This window comes from Piliocolobus tephrosceles, chromosome 8, assembly GCF_002776525.5.
Source record: "Piliocolobus tephrosceles isolate RC106 chromosome 8, ASM277652v3, whole genome shotgun sequence".
Classification (NCBI taxonomy): Eukaryota; Metazoa; Chordata; class Mammalia; order Primates; family Cercopithecidae; genus Piliocolobus; species Piliocolobus tephrosceles.
Window position 1 is genome coordinate 11,950,319 of NC_045441.1, and position 19,427 is coordinate 11,969,745.

The window sequence follows — 19,427 nt, forward strand, 5'->3', positions numbered from 1 at the left end:
AAAAAAAAAAAAAAAAAAAAAAAAAAATTTATTTTTTTGAGACAGGGTCTGGCTTGTTCACCCAGGCTGGAGTGTAGTGGTACAATCTTGGCTCACTGCAATCTCCACCTCCTGGGCTCAAGCAATCCTCCTACCTCAGCCTCCTGAGTAGCTGGGACTACAGGCATGCACCACTGCACCCAACTAATTTTTGTAGTTTTAGTAGAGATGGGATTTTGCCATGTTGCCCAAACTGGTCTTGAACTCCTGAGCTCAAGCTATCCACCCGCCTCAGCCTCCTAAAGTACTGGGATTACAGGCGTGAGCCACTGCACCCAGCCCCAACCATCCTTTTTTTGCCCAGCAGATGTCAAATGTCACTTGACTAGGGCCTGAGGCTGAGACTTCCCATGTGTCCCACCTCGAGGTGTCAGAGCCTTGTGGCCTAAAGAGGGCCCCCATCCAGCCTGCCTCCCTGGGTAGCACTGAGCCAGTCAGTGGATTAGACTGCACGCTCAGTTCCTTTATTCAGACGGTGAGGAAGGTGGCTGTCGTCATCTCTGTGTCTTCCTTTAGCCCTGGCAGTCTGTGATTTTGCACTTGGCATGCTTATCTTCAGTTCCTGAGGGTTGCCAAGACCAGCCTCGGGTACCAGCTTAGGTTTCTTTTCCCTGGGCAGGACTCACAGCTTCAGGGGTGCTGTGATTAGAGCTGATATTTCTGTGCCAGGCACTGGGCTCAGTACAGAACAGAACCAAACCGCATGGAGGAGGTAGTATACTGTGATCCCATTTTCCAGATGAGGACACTGTGGCTTCAAGTAATTTACCCTCCAGCCCGGGCAACATTGTGAGACCCCATCTGTACGAAAAAGTTAGCTGGACATGGTGACGCATGCCTGTGGCCCCAGCTACTCTGAAGGCTGAGGTGGGAGGATTACTTGAGCCCAGGAGTTCAAGGTGGCAGTGCATTGTGATTACACCACTGCATTCCAGCCTGGACAACAGAGCAAGACCCAGTCTCTAAAATACAATAAATAAAAATAGGCTGGGCACAGTGGTTCTTACCTGTAATTCCAGTACTTTGAGAGGATGAGGTGGGCAGATCACCCGAGGTCAGGAGTTCAAGACCAGCCTGAACAACGTAGTGAGACTGCATATCTATATTAAAAAAAAAAAAAGTTGGGCGCAGTGGCTCATGCCTATAATCCCAGCACTTTCGGAGGCCAAGGCAGGCAGATCACCTGAGGTCCGGAGTTGGAGACCAGCCTGGACAACATGGTGAAACCTTATCTCTATTTAAAATACAAAAAATTAGCTGGGCGTGGGGGCAGGCACTTGTAATCCCAGCTACTCGGGAAGGCTAAGCCAGGAGAATCGCTTGAACCCAGGAGGTGGAGGTTGCAGTGAACTGAGATTGTGCCATTGCACTCCAGCCTGGGCAACAAGAGAGAAACTCCGTCTCAACAAAGAAAGAAGGAAAGGAAAGGAGAGGAGAGAAGTGGAGAGGAGAGGCGAAAGGAGAGGAGAGCAGAGGGGGAAGGAAAGGAAAGGAAGTAACTTGCCCCCAAGCCCCATGGCCAGTGAGTGGCAGTCAGGATTGGCACTCAGGCTACACTGGCTCTGTCAGCTCCTGACTGTTCTTGGGATGATGGTGGTCCCATCCGCCCCATCAGTAGCAGAGCTTCCTGGGCTAGAAGCCTGCAGTTCAGAAGGTCTTTGCCTGGTGATGCTGGTTGCCCGGGCATGATTCTCTGGAACTTCCAGCCAGGACTGAGGGATGCCCACTTGTTAGACAATGAAATGGGCTCCCAGAGAAATCAGGGGACTTGCCGAGGTCACGTGGGCTGGTCTTGAACTCATGCTTGGACCACGGGCCCATGGAGGCCAGTGTCTGACAGCAACCCAGGCCCACAGGGAGGAGGGCCAGGCATGACCCAACCCCCCACTTCCTTTTGCAGAAATTCACCTTCACCTTGGCTCTGTCGTTCTGATCTTTTCCACCCAAGGTATCAGCCGCAGCTGTGCCGCCGTCATAGCCTACCTCATGCATTGTAACGAGCAGACCTTGCAGGTATGCGTTCCCCGAGCCGAGCTGGGCTCACAACCTGCCACCCCCTGGGAGGTGGGGTCAGAGTGCAACCTGGGAGGAGTGGGGCCCCGGCACTGCTTTGGGAGGAAGAATCCCAGATAACTCCAAGTCTAGGGTGCCCCCCAGCCCACGTCACCCAAGGGCAAGGCCCCAGCGTTGCAGGCTTGAGGCCTGAGGCTGGATAGGCAGGGCTGGCCCAGAGACTCAGGCCAGGTCAGGCTGTCCTGCAGCCCCCTCGGCATGGCCCCCACTGCTGTCAGTCTGTCCACCGGTGTTTGTTTGGTGTTGCTCAAGGGAGAACTGCTTGGAGTCCCAGAGCTGCAGCGCAGGCGCCCACCCACTCCCGCCTATCTCCCTATACCTTGGGCGCAGGGTCCAGAGAGGAGAGGGAAGCAGGGACCCATCGTGGCAAACCCAGGCAGATCTCGGGGCTCCTGACTCTGAGACAGCGCCTTTTTCGGGTGCCTGCCCTGCCTGTCACAGCCTGTTCATGATCTCAGAGGGCTTGATAGGACCTACAAAGCCCTGACATTTACCCAGGGATGTGTTTGGGGGAAGGAGAGGGACAAAGAATAAAACTCATCAGCCAGTGGGTTTGGTTGTTGCTATGAAGTTGCAGGCTAGAAAGTCTTTTTTTTTTTTTTTTGAGATGGAGTCTAGTTCTATTGTCCAGGCTGGAGTGCAGTGGTGCAATCTCTACCTCCTGGGTTCAAGTGATTCTTGAACCTCCACTGCAACCTCTGCCTCCTGGTTCAAGCAATTCTCCTGCCTCAGCCTCCTGAGTAGCTGGGATTACAGGTGTGTGTCACCAAGCCCAGCTAATTTTTGTATTTTTAGTAGAGACAGGGTTTTGCCGTGTTGGCCAGGCTGGTCTCGAACTCCTGACCTCAGGTGATCCACCTGCCACTGCCTCCTGGGATTACAGGCGTGAGCCTCTCTGTGCCTAGCCTAGAAAGAGTCTTGGATATCCAGAAATTCTGTTCCTGGGTGTGTGCCCAAAAGAAGTGGAAGCAGACTGGGCATGGTGACTCACACCTATAATCCCAGCACTTAGGGAGGCTGAGGTGGGTGGGTCGCTTGAGCTCAGGAGTTTGAGATCAGCCTGGGCAACATGGCAAAATCCTGTCTCTACAAAAAATACAAAAATTAGCTGGGTGTGGTGTTGCACACCTGTAGTTCCAGCTACTTGGGAGGCTGGGATAGGAGAATGGCTTGATCCTGGGAGGTGAAGGCTGCAGTGGGCTGTGATCATACCACTGCATTCCAGCCTGGGCAACAAAGCCAGACGCTGTCTCAAACAAACAAAAAAGAGAAAAAAATCAATTTCAGTGCCTTTAAACTTCTAGGAGTACCTTTGTCTTTTAAAGACCTTCAAATAATAACAAAACTCCAGAGACACTATAATAACTAACACTGACTCCTACCTGCCTGGTAAGTATTTATATGTCATTAAAATACCTTCAGAATGACCCTGTGGCATAGCTATTGCTTTTATCCCTATTTTGTGGGAGGCCTGGAGAGTCCGGGTACTTTGCCTTAAGCCCCAGAGCTGTAAATGGCAAAGCTGGAATCCAAAGCACGGCTGGAGAATCTGGGTTTTCAACAGGGCCCTGAGGTGGCAGGGAGAACGCTGGCCTTGCAGCCTGGGCACTGCCCCTTACCACATGTGACCTGAGTACACCCCTTCACCCTTCTATCCCTTCAGTGAGTAGAATGAGGTCGACAGCATGTGTCTCTCCTGCCTGCTGCATTTGCTGTGAGAGTCTCAGCAGATGCCTTGTGGGCTGGAAGGGGGATGTGTGGTTTATGATTCTTCCTTCAGGGCTTATTCTGACCCAGTGAGGACATAGTAAACCTTATAACTGCACAGCTCTGCCCCTCACACCACTTTTAAAAAATTTGTGGTTGGCTGGGCGCGGTGGCTCAAGCCTGTAATCCCAGCACTTTGGGAGGCCGAGACGGGCGGATCACGAGGTCAGGAGATTGAGACCATCCTGGCTAACACGGTGAAACCCCGTCTCTACTAAAAAATACAAAAAACTAGCCGGGCGAGGTGGCGGGCGCCTGTAGTCCCAGCTACTCAGAGGCTGAGGCAGGAGAATGGCATAAACCCGGGAGGCGGAGCTTGCAGTGAGCTGAGATGCGGCCACTGCACTCCAGCCCAGGCGACAGACGAGACTCTGTCTCAAAAAAAAAAAAAAAAAATTTGTGGTTAAAATATACATAACAGGCCGGGCGCAGTGGCTCACGCCTGTAATCCCAGCATTGTGGGAGGCCGAGGCAGGCAGATCACCTGAGGTCAGCAGTTCGAGACCAGCCTGGCCAACATAGTGAAACCCTGTCTCTACTAAAAATATAAAAATTAGCTGGGCGTGGTGGCGCATGCCTGTAATCCCAGCTACTCTGGAGGCTGAGGCAGGAGAATCGCTAGAAGCTGGGAGGCAGAGGCTGCAGTGAGCCGAGATTACATCATTGCACTCCAGCCTGGGTGACAAGAGCGAAACTCTGTCTCAAAAAAAAAAAAAAAAAAAAAAAATCATACACACACACACACATATATATAACAAAAAATTTACCGTCTTAACCATTTAAAAATGTATAGCTTAGGAGCATTAAGTACACTCACATTATTGTGCAACTAATCTCCCGAACTTTTCCATCTTGCAAACCTGCAACAGCAACTCTTTACTTTTCCCCCTTCATCGCCCTATGGGAACCACCATTCTACTTTGTCTCTGTGAATTTGAGTACTCTAGGTACCTTATGTAAGTTCCTTCCTTTTAAGGCTGAATAATAAATATTCCATTATAAGTGGAATTCACCAATAAACCCATCTAGGCTAGGTGCTTTCTGTTTTGGAAGGTTACTAATTATTGATTCAATTTATTATTGTTATTATTTTATTTATTTATTTATTTTTGAGATGGAGTCTCGCTCTGTCACCCAGGCTGGAGTGCAGTGGCACGATCTCGGCTCACTGCAAGCTCTGCTTCCTGGGTTCACGCCATTCTCCTGCCTCAGCCTGCTGAGCTGCTGGGACTACAGGCGCCCGCCACTACTCAATTTCTTTAATATATGTAGGCCTATTCAGATTGTCTGTTTCTTCTTGTGTGAGTTTTGGCAGATTGTGTCTTTCAAGGAATTGATCAATCACATTTGTGGGTATGAATATTCTTTTATTCTCCTTTTAATATCTGTGGGATCTGTAGCAATGTTTCCTCTTTCACTTCTGATATTAGTAATTGTGTCTTCTCTTTGAGTTAGCCTGGCTAGAGAGGTGTATCGATTTTACTGATCTTTTCAAAGAAGTGGCTTTTGGTTTGTTGATTTTCTCCATTGATTTCCTGTTTTCAATTTCATTCTTTTGCATGGGGATATCTAGTTTTCCTACCACCATTTGTTGAAATGACTGTCCTTTTTCCCTACTGAATGGTCTTGGCATACTATCAAAAATTGCTTGACAGACCGGGTACAGTGGCTCACACCTGTAATCCCAGCAGTTTGGGAGGCAGAGGTGGGCGGATCACCTGAGGTCAGGAGTTTGAGACCAGCCTGGCTGACATGGCAAAACCTCGTCTCTACTAAAAATACAAAAATGAGCCAGGCCTGGTGGTGCATGCCTGTAATCCCAGCTACTTGGGAGGCTGAGGCACAAGAATCACTTGAACCCAGGAGGCGGAGGTTGCAGTAAACTGAGATTGCACAATTGTACTCCAGCCTGGGCAGCAGAGTGATACTCAGTCTCAAAAAAAAAAAAAAAAAAAAAAAAAAAAAAAAAAATTGCTTGACTATATTTGTAAGGGTTTATTTCTGTGCTAGGCTGGCTGTTGTATTCCATTGGTCTCTTTGTTCATGTCCATACCATACTGTTTTGATTATTGTAGCTTTGTTTTAGAAGGTTTGAAATCAGGAAGTGTGAGACATGCAACTTTGTTCTTTTTAAAGATTTTATTTTTATGGAGTCCCTTGAGATTCCATATGAATTTTAGGATGGATTTTTCTATTTCTACAAAAAATGCTGGTGGGATTGCCTTAAACCTGTGCATTGCTTTGAGTAGTACTGGCATCTTAATAATACTAAATATTCCAACCCATGAACACAGGATGTCTTTTCATTTGTTTGTGTCTTTAATTTCTTTCAGCACTGTTTTTGCAGTTTTCAGTGTACAAGCCTTTTGCCTCCCTAGTTAAATATTTTATTTTTGATGCTACTGTAAATGGAATTGTTTTTTTAATTTCCTTTTTGAATTGTTTATTGTTAGTATATAGACATGCAACTAATTTTTGCATGTTGGTTTTGTATCCTGCAACCTTGCTGACTTTTTTTTTTTTTTTTTGAGACAGAGTCTTGCTCTCACCCAGGCTGGAGTGCAGTGGCACAATCTCAGCTCACTGCAAACTCTGCCTCCCGGGTTCACGCCATTCTCCTGCCTCAGTCTCCCAAGTAGCTGGGACTACAGGTACCAGCCACCACGCCCGGCTAATTTTTTGTATATTTAGTAGAGATGGGGTTTCACCATGTTAGCCAGGATGGTCTCGATCTCCTGACCTCGTGATCCGCCCGCCTCGGCCTCCCAAAGTGCTGGGATTACAGGCTTGAGCCACCACACCCGGCCAACCTTGCTGAATTTATTAGCTCTGTGTGTGTGTGTGTGTGTGTGTGTGTGTGTGTGTGTAATCTTTAGGGTTTTCTACATATGAAATAATGTCATCTTCAAACCAGAGGTAAGTTTACTTCTTCCTATCCAATGTAGATACCTTTTATTTCTTTTTCTTGCTTCATTGTTCTGGCTAGGACTTCTAGTATTATGTTGAACAGAAGTGACGAAAGCAGGCTCCCTTGCCTTGTTCCTGATCTTAGAGGAAAAACTTTATCTTTTGCCATTGAGTGTGATGTTAGCTGTGGGCTTCTCGTATATGGCCTTTGTTGGGTTGACATCACTTCCTTCCTTTTTTTTGAGACAGAGTCTTGCTGTGTCACCCAGGCTGGAGTGCAGTGGCGCAATCTCTGCCTCCCAGGTTCAAACGATTTTCCTGCCTCAGCCACCCAAGTAGCTGGGATTACAGGCATGTGCCACCATACCTGGCTAATTTTTGTATTTTTTTGGTAGAGACAGGGTTTTGCCACATTGGCCAGGCTGGTTTTGAACTCCTGACCTCAGGGGATGCACCCGTCTTGGCCCCCCAAAGTGCTGGGATTACAGGCGTGAGCCACTGTACCCGGCCATTTCCTCCTGTTCCTAATTTCAGGCACCACTCTTGCCTTTCCCTTTCCTTTTTTCCTTTGTCCTCAATCCAGAGGGAGACCAGGTGCTCACCCTCCTTCATGCAGCAACCTTTCCTGTACTTTAAGGTGGATGCCTGAGGAGGGCAGCTTGAATTTTCCTTCTTCAGAGAATTTGCCCACAGTTCTCTGCCTCTTTCCATTAATTAGTCCAGTCACAATGCAAACCTTTGTTGAGACTGTGCTACGCTTGGCATAGTGTTTGCCATCCACAGGTGGTTTCATGTATGTTGTCTCAGTCTTCCCAGGAGCTTTTTGAATTAGGAATTATTTCTGTCACCAGATTTAGAAGCAGAGGGGCTTGCCCAAGGCAGAACCAGCTCCCATGACTCCCAGCACCAATGCATTCATGCCAGGCTGCCCTGTTTCTGCGTCCAGCCCTTAAGCCGTGTTGCTGGCACTGTGCAAGTGCCTCCTGTCTCTGAAAGCTGCCTCTGATCCTAGTGGAAAGGGCCCAGGACCAATCCTGAAGTTCACTTTCTCTCTTTGTATTCATAGAGGTCCTGGGCCTATGTCAAGAAATGCAAAAACAACATGTGTCCAAATCGGGGATTGGTGAGTCAGCTGCTGGAATGGGAGAAGACTATCCTTGGAGATTCCGTTACAAACATCATGGATCCGCTCTACTGATCTTCTCTGTGGCCCAGCGAAGGGTACCGAAGAGCCTTGCTTGGGGGCATTTTGTGGGTGGAGGGTCGGAGTGTGTATACCCAGGCTTGTCTGGAAGGAGAAGGCCTTTGCTGCCTGAAAGTCTCATGTCAGCCTCCTGTACTGATTCTTCCCAAGTGCCTGTTCACGCCACCTAGCAGGTGCACCCTGCTCAAGCTCACCGAGAACCCGCATCCCTGAGGTGTCCTGGGCCATCCCAACTGCACCCCTGAGGCTGCCTCTAGAAGAGCATCTGGCTGCTAGAGCAGCTGCCCTGCATCCCCTTGATGACTTAGACCCTTTGGAGGCTGCCTGGGGGCGCCCAGAGATTGCCCGTGTTGGTTCACAGAGGATGTCACAATAGCCACCAATAGGCAGTCCCCTAGCCCCATAGATACCAAGCCCAGCCTTGTCTAGTCCCCAGGCTCCTGGAATGGGATCACACCCTTGCCTTATCTCCAGTGCTTCCTGCCATCCACCCCTTGAAACAGATTTTCTTTCCCTGCGCCCCACTCATTTCTGCCTGGCTGTGTTCACCAAGGAGAGATTCTCACCGCACCTCCCCCATCTCCCTATTCACGTTTCTAGAAATTCCTAAGGTCTTAACAGCTTTCCTTTTATTTTTAATCCCCTTTCCTTTTTTAAAAATTTTTTATTTTTATTTATTTATTTATTTTTTGAGGCACGGTCTTGCTGTGTCTCTCAAGCTGGAGTGCAGTGGTGCAATCATGGCTCACTGCTGCCTCAACTTCCCTGGGCTCAAGCGATCCTCCCACCTCAGCTTCCTGAGTAAGTAGCTGGGAATGCAGGCATGCACCATCACACCTGGCTAATTTATTTTTATTTTTGTAGAAACAGGGTCTTGCTCTGTTGCCTAGGCTAGTCTCGAACTCCTGGGCTCAAGTGATCCTCCAGCCTCAGCCTCTCCAAAGTGCTGGGATTACAGGTGTGGGCCTCGGCACCCAGTTGGCAGTTGTTTTCCGAATGCACTTCTCCAAAGCTGGCAGCACCCACAGAACAAACTGGGCATCAGGAGAAGGCACAGACTAGGGGACTGGTAGGGGATTAGGATGTCCATCCATGCAGGGCCCTCCCCAAGTCCATTCGGCAATCATTCCCTGCCACCACGTGGGTGGGGCTGGGAACAGAGAGATGAATGCCGTCCTACCACCTAGCGCGCTCTGTGGAGGTATGGAGGGGTTTTGCCAGAGGGGGAACGACTTTCCACGCAGCCCTGGCTTTCCTCAGGGTTTGAGTTGGGACAGAGCCAGGGATAGCTGCACAGCTCTGATTACGGACCTCCTGGTAGGTAGGACACAGCCGCTGGAAAGTTTTAAGCATGAACATGATAGGGAATCAGCCTTGTGTTTTGGGAAGTGCAGTCTAGTGGCCGCGAGAAGGGACAGTGGAGATGAGGCAGGGAGAAAGGAGGCCGCTGTAAAAATCCAAGCGAGAGAAGCAGCTCTAACTCCCTTCCCCAAAGAGGCTCAGCTTCCCAAGGACGAAAGTGTTGCAGGCAGGTGTCACCTCCCTGGACCTTGGTTTGCTCTTAGCATGACGAGTCAGAGACCTGCTGGCTGCACCACGCGGCTGGCACAGTCAGTGCAGTCCGGGCCCGGGGGCTGCAGCCATCCCAGTCCGTGTCCAGGCCGCGAGTCCCGGGGCTAGCAACCGCCCTTGCATATGGCCCCGCCCCTGCCCCGCCCCTGCCCCGGATTGGCTGGGATGGGGGCGTGGCCTTTTCCCATTGGTGCCTGTGGCGGCGCGAGCCCGGAAGCGGACGGGGGCGGTGGCGTAGGAGCCACGGGCTGGCCGGGGTTGCTGCGCTGTCCTCCACTCCTGGCTCCTGGCTCTGCAGCCATGCAGCCCCCGCCCCCGGGCCCGCTGGGCGACTGCCTGCGGGACTGGGAGGATCTACAGCAGGACTTCCAGAACATCCAGGTTAGCGCCGCTGCGGACGCCCGGTGGCCCCGAGCCGCGTTTCACTGGCTGAGGGTCAAGGGTCGGGCAGCCCTGGGTCAGGCAGCGGGGAGCTAAGGGTCAGGGGTCGGGGCCCTGTGGTCACTGCCTAGGGGGGCGAGGCCCCGGGTCCTGGTGTCCACCGCCGCCTCCTCCAGTGTCCGGGAACCCCGGTGGGACCCCACTGCGCTGGGCGACCTCAGCTTCCAATGAGGGCCTTGGAAAGGGACCCAGACCCCGACCCCGTTCCCTCCCAGGAGAGAGCGGCCGTCTGAGTCATACACGGGCGGGCCCAGTCTTGGGTCAGCCACTCAGCAAACGCGCAGCGGGCAGCGCTCGAGAGGCAGCCCGGGTCGGGGGAGCAGCGTTTAGGGGGAGTCCTCGGCCTGGATTGGGGGGCGCCCCAGGCGGAGGGACAGCGCGCACCGCTGAGGCCTTTAGAAGGAAAGAGGGGACTTGACAGGCCCATGTGGCTGCATCAAGGAGAGCTAGGGGAGGGGTGGGCGGGGCCAGGCCCTGTAGGGACGCCCTGGCCTGGCAGAGATCGGAGTCCCTCCGAGGCCAGTGGAAAGCTACGGGAGGAATTGTCTGGACTGAGCTCCCTCGGGGCCACCATGGCTGTTCTGTCCAGAGGCCAGGCAGGAGGAGGCTGCTGGCCTCATCCAGGCAGGGAAGAGGGCGGTGGCTGTGGGTGGGCAGAAGTGGCACGTGCTGGGGTCCGAGGGGGCGTGGTGAGCCCTCCTGGGCATGAGAAACAAGATCCAGACAGAGTGGAGACCCGGCCAGCTGATGGCTTGGTTAGGCCTTTACCTCTCTTGGGCTGGTTCCAACCCCTTCCTGTCGGCTTTGAAACCCAGCTGCCCCTGGCCCTCCCTGCCAAGCTCCCTGCCATTGGTGCTTCTCCCCAGAGACTGAGCAGACCCAGCCTCCCCGCCTGGCCCCCCCTGTCCTGGCCACAGCCCCTGCTTGACTCTCTTCACACTGCCCCTTGCCCCACCTCTAGGCTGCGCCTTCTTGAGACTCACCTACCAGGGCAAAGTGCTCGGGGAAGCCTTGGGCCAAAGGTGAGGGGGGCTGGCTTTAGAGCAGGAGGCTCTAGGGCTGAAATCTGATGACCTTTAACCTGGAAAGAAGATGTCAGGAATGCCTGAGAACCTCAGCTCCCCCTGTACTGGAAGGCTGGATAGGCAGGAGGAGCTGAAAGGACAGAGGGGTGGCTCTGGGCGGCCCGCTTGGTCCAGAAGGGGGCCCTGGGGCCTAAGCTCCAGACTCAAGGTAGGAGAAAGAGAGCCTGTCCTTGTAGGGTGGGGAAAACTAGCAGATGGGCTGAGACTAAGAAAACCTTGGCTGGGCCCGGTGGCTCATGCCTGTAATCCCAGCACCTCACTTTGGGAGGCCAAGGCAGGCGTTCAAGACCAGCCTGGCCAACATGGTGAAACCCTGTCTCTACAAAAATACAAAAATTAACCAGGCATGATGGTGGGTGCCTGTAATCCTAGCTTACTTGGGAGGCTGAGGCAGAAGAATGGTTTGAACCCAGGAGGCGGAGGTTGCAGTGAGCCGAGATCACTCCACTGCACTCCAGTCTGGGCGACAGAATGAGACTGTCTCAAACCAAAAAAAAAAAAACCACCTAGTCTGTTTCTCGGGGAGGGGTGCCGTGGGGGTCTCTGGGCTCACAGGTGGACACCCAGGTCCTCGCCTGACTTGGGGAGACAGCAACCTCATCCCTAGGCAGGCGCAGTTCTCCCTCCTTTCCCACTGAGCGAGACCCTCCCAGCAGACCTGCGGGAGCCTGAGTCCCACGTCCTGCCTGCAGGCTGTGGCTCAGTGGCTCCCCAACTGGCCTGAGCCTTCTCCCCTCCGGTCCCCAGGAGACCCATCGGCTATACCGCCTGAAGCTGGAGGAGCTGACGAAACTTCAGAACAATTGCACCAGCTCCATCACGCGGCAGAAGAAGCGGCTCCAGGAGCTGGCCCTCACCCTGAAGAAGTTAGGAGCCCCTGCCCCACCTGCCATGGGCTGAATGTGGGGTGGGAGGGCTGGCGCTGTGAGACCCTGGGCACCGCTCCTCCCCTCTCTGGGCCGTGTTTGCCCTTCTGCCCCTGTGGGAGTCAGGGAGGACATTTGGGAGTCCTCCTACCCTGACTCTTTCTGCCCTCACCCGCAGATGCAAACCCTCCCTCCCAGCAGAGGCCGAGGTGGCCGCGCAGGAGCTGGAGAACCAGATGAAAGAGCGCCAAGGCCTATTCTTTGACATGGAGGCCTATTTGCCCAAGAAGAATGGGTGAGGCCCCCACTGCCCACCCCCAGCTCAGTTCACAGCCACTCCCGCTGGGGGAGGCCTGAAGCTGGGTGCTGCCCCCTCTTGCTCATTATAGTCAGCAAATGTTCCCTGGGCCCAGTGCAGGCTGAGCAATGAGGCCCAGTGCTGACTTCAGGGGAGACAACCGGCTGAGGGTGACATTTCACATGATAGGTGCTTCGTAGCATGGGGAATGAGGTGGCACAGTGAGGGACACCTGACCCAGTCCAGGAGGTCACAGAAGGCTTCCTGGATTAGGGGATGGGTGGATTGAGTCTTAGAGAATAAAGAGAGAGAGCCAGGCGTGGTGGCTTTCACCTGTAATCTCGGCACTCTGAGAGATGGTGGTGGAAGGATCACTTGAACTCAGGAGTTCAAGACCAGCCTGGGTGACATACTGAGACCCTATCTCTCTATTTATTTAAAAAGAGAAAATAGGCTGGGCATGGTCGCTCATGCCTGTAATCCCAGCACTTTTTTGGGAAGCCAAGGCAGATTGCTTGAGGTCGGGAGTTCAAGACCCGCCTGGGCAACATGGTAAAACCCATCTCTACTAAAAACAAAAATTAGCTGGGCATGGTGGCGCACGCCTGTAGTCCCAGCTACTCGGGAGGCTGAGGCAGGAGAATCGCTTGAGCCTGGGAGGCAGAGGATGCAACGAGCTGAGACTGCAGCACTGCACTCCAGCCTGGGCGACAGAGTGAGATTCTGTCTTAAAAAATAAATAAGTAAATAAATAAAAAGAGTGAGGCAGACACATGGGCTGAGGGCGAGAGGTAGCAGCAGGTAGACACAAAGGCCATGAGCAGAACTGGAGTGGCCAGAGCTCGGGGCGGGAGCTGAGAGGGAGCCAAGAGGCCAGAGGCTTTGCTGGGCTGCAGCGCTTGCCTTGAGCCCAGTTGGCAGGGGAGAGGGAGGGGTGGAACGTGCACTTGGAAAGGCCAGCTGCTGTCACCCAGGAGGACAGACAGGGCAGTGCAAAACCCTCTGCTGAGCGAAAAATCCCAGCAGAGGCTGCAGGCAGGAAGATAGCTGGGAGAAGGTGTGGCCCAGAAGGCAGGGAGAAAGGAGTGTCAGTAGCCTCGGGGTCAGTCCTGTGATAAGGAAGGGGACGCGCGTCCTGGAAGTCGGGTCACCTTGGCGAGAACCATTTGATGGAACAGGGTGGACGTTGATCTTGGGGATGACAGAAGAGCCAAGGAAGGGAGACAGCCAAGTTTAGGAGACTTTTTTTTTTTTTTTTGAGACAGAGTCTCGCTCTGTCGCCAGGCTGGAGTGCAGTGAGTGGCACGATCTCAGCTCAACCTCTGCCTCCCTGGTTCAAGGGATTCTCCTGCCTCAGGCTCCTGAGTAGCTGGGATTATAGGCGCCTACCACCACACCCGGCTAATTTTTGTGTTTTTAGTAGAGATGGGATTTCACCATGTTGAGCAGGCTGGTCTCAATCTCCTGACCTCATGATCCACCCACCTCAGCCTCCCAAAGTGCTGGGATTACAGGCGTGAGCCACCGCGCCCGGCCCTCTGGGAGACTTTTTAGAGCTTGGCTGTGAGTGGAGGGAGAGAATTAGTAACTAGGAACTGGAAATTAGCACCAGGTCGAGGGGCAGCTGCTGCCTGGGTGCAGGGTTACTTTGCCCCTGGGAAGACTCAAGCACATCCACCTGCTGAAAAGAGGGGCCGAGAGGGGAAAGAGCCAGAAGAGTCGGGGGTGATGGAGGGAAGCCCTGGGAGAGCGAGAAGCGCTAGTGGAGGATGGCGGGTACAGAGGAGGGTGAGGAGTGCTCCCAGTACAGTGACCCCACAGAGCAGAAGCCGGACTACCTTCTCTGAGATGTTGCAGGTGGGGCTTGGGGTGGGAGGAGACAGGATGGAGGGTTTGGGGGAGAGGATGTGGAGAGGCCAGTGCTGGGAACCAGATGAGGAGCTGAGTGGGGACACATCCGCAGCCTGGTGGGTTGGCAGTGGAGGCTGGAGCTGGCCTGAGTGGGGAGCACTGTGCTGGGAGCACTCTGTAGAGGGAGAAGCATGGCAGCCGCAGAAGCTCTTTGTGGCCTGGGGTGAACCGCGTGACCACGTTGAGCTTCTGTCCCTGTGGCATGAGTGTGAACAAGAACCCATGCGTCTGGGGCAGGTGCTGAGAAAGTGACCGACTTTGCTGTCACCTCTTGGAGTATCTCTGGCAGAGAAGGGCAAGATGATCTCAGTTGGTGGGTGTGGAGGCTGGACATTAAGGGGATTGGCCAGAAAGTGGTGGAATTGGCGGGTGGCCTGGGGACTCGGCCGGCTCCAATGAGATCTGGGACTGGAGAGCGTGGAGGCCTCTGTGAGGGATGGGGGGCGTTGTGGTGGGAAGAAACGGCCCGGGAGGCCGGGCACCTGGGGGGTCAGCCCACAGTCGGAGCTCCAGGTTTCTGTTCTGGTTTGGGAGGTCGTCCCAGACGTGGCCAGGTGTGTGGGTCACTGAAGTGGAACCCAGTACTGAGGATTCTGGAGGGGAGGCGGCAGGGAGCTGGGGGGTAGGTGGTAGCCATCGCACAGAGGAGCAATCGGGGACATGGGGACGGCCCTCAGCGAGGAGGGAGAGCCGGGTTCTCTTGGGGCCCTGAGGTGGGGGAGTTTCAGGCAAGACTGCGGAGACAGGGGCACTGTTTCCCCAGGGGTCAGGATTCCAGAGCAGGCGGCGAGGAAGGCTGAGCATGGCGGGGAGTGGGTCTGCAGCCCCCAAGGTCAGAACCTGATGCCAAGGCCATGCAGAAAGCAGCGGGTGAGGGGGTGGGGTGGTGGCCCAGGCTCTGGCCTGGCAGGCTTGGCTGAGTATCAGTGGCTTCTCTGTCACTCAGGCTTCTCCTCACCCTGCCACCCCCTTCCCTAGATTGTACCTGAGCCTGGTTCTGGGGAATGTCAACGTCACGCTCCTGAGCAAGCAGGCTAAGTAATCAGGCGGGGCCTCCACCCGCTGACCCGGCCTTCCCCCCCCCCCCCCCCCCCGGCTTCCCCTCCACCCCCCCACCCGGCCTTCCCCTCCACCTGACTTCCCTTGGCTCAGCTGCCCTCCCAGGGTTGGGGCACGCATGGGCCCCACCAGCACCCCACCCGTCTCACCAGCCTATGCCCCCCAGGTTTGCCTACAAGGACGAGTATGAGAAGTTCAAGCTCTACCTCACCATCATCCTCATCCTCATCTCCTTCACCTGCCGTTTCCTGCTCAACTCCAGGTGGGTGTCCCGCCCGGCAGAGGCCCTGCCCATCCCCAGGCGCTGTGGTACCAACCCTCGGTCCCCTCCCTCCGCAGGGTGACAGACGCTACCTTCAACTTCCTGCTGGTCTGGTACTACTGCACCCTGACCATCCGGGAAAGCATCCTCATCAACAACGGCTCCCGGTGGGCAGGGCGGGCCCTGAGGGAGGGGAGCACGGAATGGGGCGCGGGGACCCTCTGGGAAGCAGGAACAGGCCCTGGGGGTGATGCTCGTTCTCTGCTCCAGGATCAAAGGCTGGTGGGTGTTCCATCACTACGTGTCCACCTTCCTGTCGGGAGTCATGCTGACGTGGTGAGTGGCTGGGCCCCGGCAGGGGCAGGAGCTGGGACAGGGAGGGAAACAGGGCGTCCCCAAGAGTCCCCACACTGCCCTCCCCTTTCTATCTTAGGCCCGATGGTCTCATGTACCAGAAATTCCGGAACCAATTCCTGTCCTTCTCCATGTACCAGAGTAAGTGTCCCAGATGTCCGTGCTGAGGCCTGGGGGCACCCGTGGTGGGGGGTGGGGACAGGGAACCCCCCTGGGCTCAGCCCCGCTCTTCTGTCCTCCGCCCGGCCCAGGCTTTGTGCAGTTTCTCCAGTACTACTACCAGAGTGGCTGCCTCTACCGCCTGCGGGCACTGGGTGAGCGGCACACCATGGACCTCACTGTGGGTGAGTCGGGCATGGCCCTGGCATCTGGACACTGTCCTGTCCTCCCGTCCCGGGTCTGAGTGGTGGTGGCGTCCCCTCTGTCCCTGGCCGTCCTGTGCCCTGACCTTCCTCCCCGCAGAGGGCTTCCAGTCCTGGATGTGGCGGGGCCTCACCTTCCTGCTGCCTTTTCTTTTCTTTGGACACGTAAGTCGTGCCTGTGTCCCTGCCTGTGTGTCCATCCTCTGCGCCGGCTTCGGGCTCGAGCAGGGCCTGGGTTTTCTGAGTAAAATGCCTCCTCCCTGCTCAGTTCTGGCAGCTTTTTAATGCACTGACGTTGTTCAACCTGGCCCGGGACCCTCAGTGCAAGGAGTGGCAGGTGAGCTGGGGTCCCTGGAGAGGACGGATGGGCCAGGCCCAGGCCCAGGCCTCACCCTCTTCCTCCCGCAGGTGCTTATGTGCGGCTTCCCCTTCCTCCTCCTCTTCCTCGGCAATTTCTTCACCACCCTGAGGGTTGTGCACCAGAAGTTTCACAGTCAGTGGCATGGAAGCAAGAAGGATTGAGGCTTGGCCTTCCGCTGCCAGCCCAGAGGGGCTTGTGTCCCACGTGTTGTGGGAGGGGATGGGAGGCACCCCTCGAGTGTGTGTATCAGGGGGTCTCTGCTATTCTCCCTTGGGTTTTATGGGCTCTGTGGGCCCTGAAGGAAGACCTGGGCCCAGTGCCCTCAATAAAGAGAGGCCCAGAGGTGGCCTGAGCGTGTGTGTTCTCCGGGGGAAGGGCAGGGCTTGGCGGCCCCACCACATGGGTTCCTGGGTCTGAGTTAAGTTGATCCAAGTGGAGGCTCCAGATCTACTCACACAATACCAGGCAAATACAGAAAACAGAACTTTATTCCAAGGGCCAGAGGTTATTTAAAATTATTTACACTCATTGGAAATCATATGGAGGGGCTGGGCCCAGCTCAGCTGAGAGAAAGAGCCCTTCTGTGCGGCCACCAAGGGCCAGCGGCCTCCCAAGGCATGGAGCCCAACGCCCCCGTGCAGGCCCTGGGCTGTGCTGCCGGAGGCCCTCACCTGGCCTGGGGAGCTCAGGAGGGTGCACCCCAGGCCCCGGAGGAGTCTTTGTCACTGGACCTGCGCCTGTGCCAAGGCCAAGCCAAACCCACCCAGGAGACTGCAGGAGGGAGCCAGGAGAGTGATTATAGGCGGGAGTCTGCAGGGTGGGCGGGGCAGGCGAGGCCCTAGCTCCACACGTCCAGGGAGTAGCGGCCCTTGGTCATCAGCTTCTTGACATAGTCCACGGCCTGGGCATGCTCCATGGCCCCGAGCTCAGCCACGATGTCGTAGAAGGTGTTCTGCACGTCCCTGGCCATGTTCCGTGCATCCCTGGGCAGGAAGAGGGGGTGCTGGGGGCTGGGCCAACTGCGGTAGGCAGGGCCTTGTCCTCCCCAACCCCTACTCCAGTGACCCCCACTCACCCACAGACATAGATGTGGGCACCGCCTTCGATCAACTTCCACAGGTGCTCTCCGTCCCGCTTTAGCAGGTGCTGGACGTAGACCTGAGGCCAAGGGTCGTGCCGTGAGGGGAAGGCACAGCACCTGAGGCCCTGCCAGCCCCGTCCCTGCCTTCATGGGTGCCCGCCCGTCTCACCTTGTGGGACTGCTCCCGGGAGAAGGCCACGTTGAGCTGGGTGAGCGCGCCGTCCCTGTGGAACTGCGCCAGCTCCTCCCGGTACAGGTAGTCCTCATCAGAGCGACGGCAGCCGTAGTACAGCAGCGTCTCCCCCACCTCCTTGCCTGCATGGCAGGGGCCGGGGTGAGCGTGGGGTTCCCAGTCGTCACCCCCTCCCCAGCGGGCCCCCACTCACCCTGCTGTCGCAGCCAGGCCCGCTCCTGGATGAAGCCTATGAAGGGGGCCACCCCGGTGCCGGGGCCCACCATGATGACAGGCGTGGTGGCCTTGAAGGGCAGGCGGAACTGGGACTTGCGCACGAACATGGGCACCAGCGCGCGGCCGCCGTTCTCCCCAGCAGGCTCCTTGGCCCGCAGCCAGTTGGTGGCCACGCCCTTGTTGATGCGGCCGGCCTTGGTCTCGTACTCCACAACCACGGCACAGATGTGTACCGAGTTGGGATGGACCTGTGGGGAGGGCCGTGTGAGCTCCCCCGCCAAGCCGAGGCCCCTGCCCAGCCCCGGCCCCGAGTCCCGTTCTGCAGGCCATCCCCACCCACCCAGGAGGGCCTCTTCCAGCCCACCTGGCACCCAAACCTCAGAGGCCCCACCCCTAGCGGCTTCCCGGACTGGCTCTGGGGACGGGGGCTGGACAGATACTGGGAATCTCACAAACCAGCCCCACTGAGTCCACAGCCTGGAGAGGCATTTGGAGCTGCGCTGGGGCTGGAACTGGGGCTCAGGGCTTGGATCTCGGAGCTCCTGTGCTGCGAGCGGGGCTGGGCCTCCAATGTGCGGCTGGCAGGGCAGGGCCAGCCCTCACCTTGGAGGATGAGGCGATGGAGTAGTAGCGGGCCTGCAGGCGCGGCAGCAGCTCACACAGGTGGTCGATGGGGGGCCGCAGGGACGGGCAGTCCTGCAGGATGGCCAGGATGTGCCTCCGGGCCTCCACCACCCAGCTCAGGTACAGTTCCTAGGAGACACGGGGGTGAGACGGGGCTGATAGGAGCCCATGGAGCTCGGAGAACGGCGGGGTTACGGGCGGAGATCGCGGAGCCTAGGCGGCGCACCTTGCCCTCGCCGGAGGAGGAGGCCATCTTGCGCAGCAGCTCCTGCTCCGAGGGCTCCGAGGCGTACTGCGCCAGCTCGTACAGCACGTTGGTGCGCGGAGGGTTGGTGATGTCCAGGTAGTAGGTGAGGGCGGTGCGGTAGGACGTGGGGCACGGGAATGGGTGCTTCTTGTTGGACTCCTCTGCGGGAAAGACACAGGCAGGATTTGGGGTACGCGGCCGCCTCCTGGGGATGGGCGGCTGCTGCAGGAGGGGTTGATGCCTCGGGCCGGCTCTGCGGGAACAGGCGCCCCAGCTGGTGCTGGAAACAAGGCCTGTGCTCTCTGATGCCTCCCTGGCCCTGGGGCCAAGTCTGGGGCCTCCAGCCCGAGAGGAAGTCCTCATCAGAGGCAGGACTCTTCTAGGGGAGGGGCGGGGTGCCCACCCTCCCTGCACACTAAAGCACCTGCTGTGCTTTCACCGCACACAACACAGTGTGACACGGCACCGCCCCTTTTCCTGCTGCTCCCTCACAGGCGGGTTGTGG

At 56.0% G+C, this 19,427-nt stretch overlaps 3 protein-coding genes across 19 annotated transcripts in view; 2 read left to right on the forward strand and 1 right to left on the reverse strand.

Annotated features, from left to right (window-relative positions):
- Positions 1 to 8,113, forward strand: part of STYXL1 (serine/threonine/tyrosine interacting like 1) — a 58,970-nt gene extending 50,857 nt beyond the window's left edge. For 11 of the 14 annotated variants that reach the window (XM_026456621.2, XM_026456622.2, XM_026456615.1 and 8 more), the window contains 2 exons: positions 1,940 to 2,052; positions 7,853 to 8,110. In XM_026456621.2, the coding sequence (XP_026312406.1) occupies positions 1,940 to 2,052; positions 7,853 to 7,984 (245 nt within the window). In that variant the 3' untranslated portion in view covers positions 7,985 to 8,110. Of the gene's footprint in view, positions 1 to 1,939; positions 2,053 to 7,852 lie in introns of all 14 variants that reach the window. The other 3 variants (XM_026456625.1, XM_026456626.1, XM_026456624.1) reach the window with 2 other exon arrangements.
- Positions 8,114 to 9,763: 1,650 nt separating this feature from the next.
- On the forward strand, positions 9,764 to 16,908 carry TMEM120A (transmembrane protein 120A). 3 transcript variants are annotated; one of them, XM_023218711.2, is made up of 12 exons: positions 9,764 to 9,943; positions 11,836 to 11,954; positions 12,133 to 12,249; positions 15,142 to 15,201; positions 15,389 to 15,484; positions 15,562 to 15,651; positions 15,755 to 15,820; positions 15,918 to 15,979; positions 16,090 to 16,182; positions 16,301 to 16,365; positions 16,469 to 16,537; positions 16,609 to 16,908. In XM_023218711.2, the coding sequence occupies exons 1-12, from the start codon at positions 9,863 to 9,865 to the stop codon at positions 16,720 to 16,722; spliced, it is 1,032 nt and encodes a 343-aa protein (XP_023074479.1). In that variant the 5' UTR covers positions 9,764 to 9,862; the 3' UTR covers positions 16,723 to 16,908. The 3 variants fall into 3 exon arrangements, with proteins under 3 accessions (XP_023074479.1, XP_023074480.1, XP_026312397.1); XM_023218712.2 differs by lacking the exons at positions 16,301 to 16,365; positions 16,469 to 16,537; positions 16,609 to 16,908 and adding an exon at positions 16,371 to 16,459; XM_026456612.1 differs by lacking the exons at positions 16,301 to 16,365; positions 16,609 to 16,908 and having other exon boundaries at positions 15,562 to 15,820; positions 16,371 to 16,495.
- Positions 16,909 to 17,031: 123 nt separating this feature from the next.
- Positions 17,032 to 19,427, reverse strand: part of LOC111547063 (NADPH--cytochrome P450 reductase) — a 76,773-nt gene continuing 74,377 nt past the window's right edge. For both annotated transcript variants that reach the window (XM_023218709.2, XM_023218710.2), the window contains 6 exons: positions 18,902 to 19,083; positions 18,655 to 18,804; positions 18,029 to 18,299; positions 17,812 to 17,957; positions 17,637 to 17,719; positions 17,032 to 17,544 (listed from right to left, as the gene is read on the reverse strand). In XM_023218709.2, the coding sequence (XP_023074477.1) occupies positions 17,400 to 17,544; positions 17,637 to 17,719; positions 17,812 to 17,957; positions 18,029 to 18,299; positions 18,655 to 18,804; positions 18,902 to 19,083 (977 nt within the window). In that variant the 3' untranslated portion in view covers positions 17,032 to 17,399. The remainder of the gene's footprint in view (positions 17,545 to 17,636; positions 17,720 to 17,811; positions 17,958 to 18,028; positions 18,300 to 18,654; positions 18,805 to 18,901; positions 19,084 to 19,427) is intronic.

Bases quoted from the DNA above. Each gene is read 5' to 3' on its own strand.
- TMEM120A (XM_023218711.2), top strand. From the start codon at position 9,863: ATGCAGCCCCCGCCCCCGGGCCCGCTGGGCGACTGCCTGCGGGACTGG. The intron at 15,202-15,388 runs GTAATCAGGCGG...TATGCCCCCCAG, and splicing joins CTCCTGAGCAAGCAGGCTAA to GTTTGCCTACAAGGACGAGT. The intron at 15,652-15,754 runs GTGGGCAGGGCG...TCTCTGCTCCAG, and splicing joins CTCATCAACAACGGCTCCCG to GATCAAAGGCTGGTGGGTGT.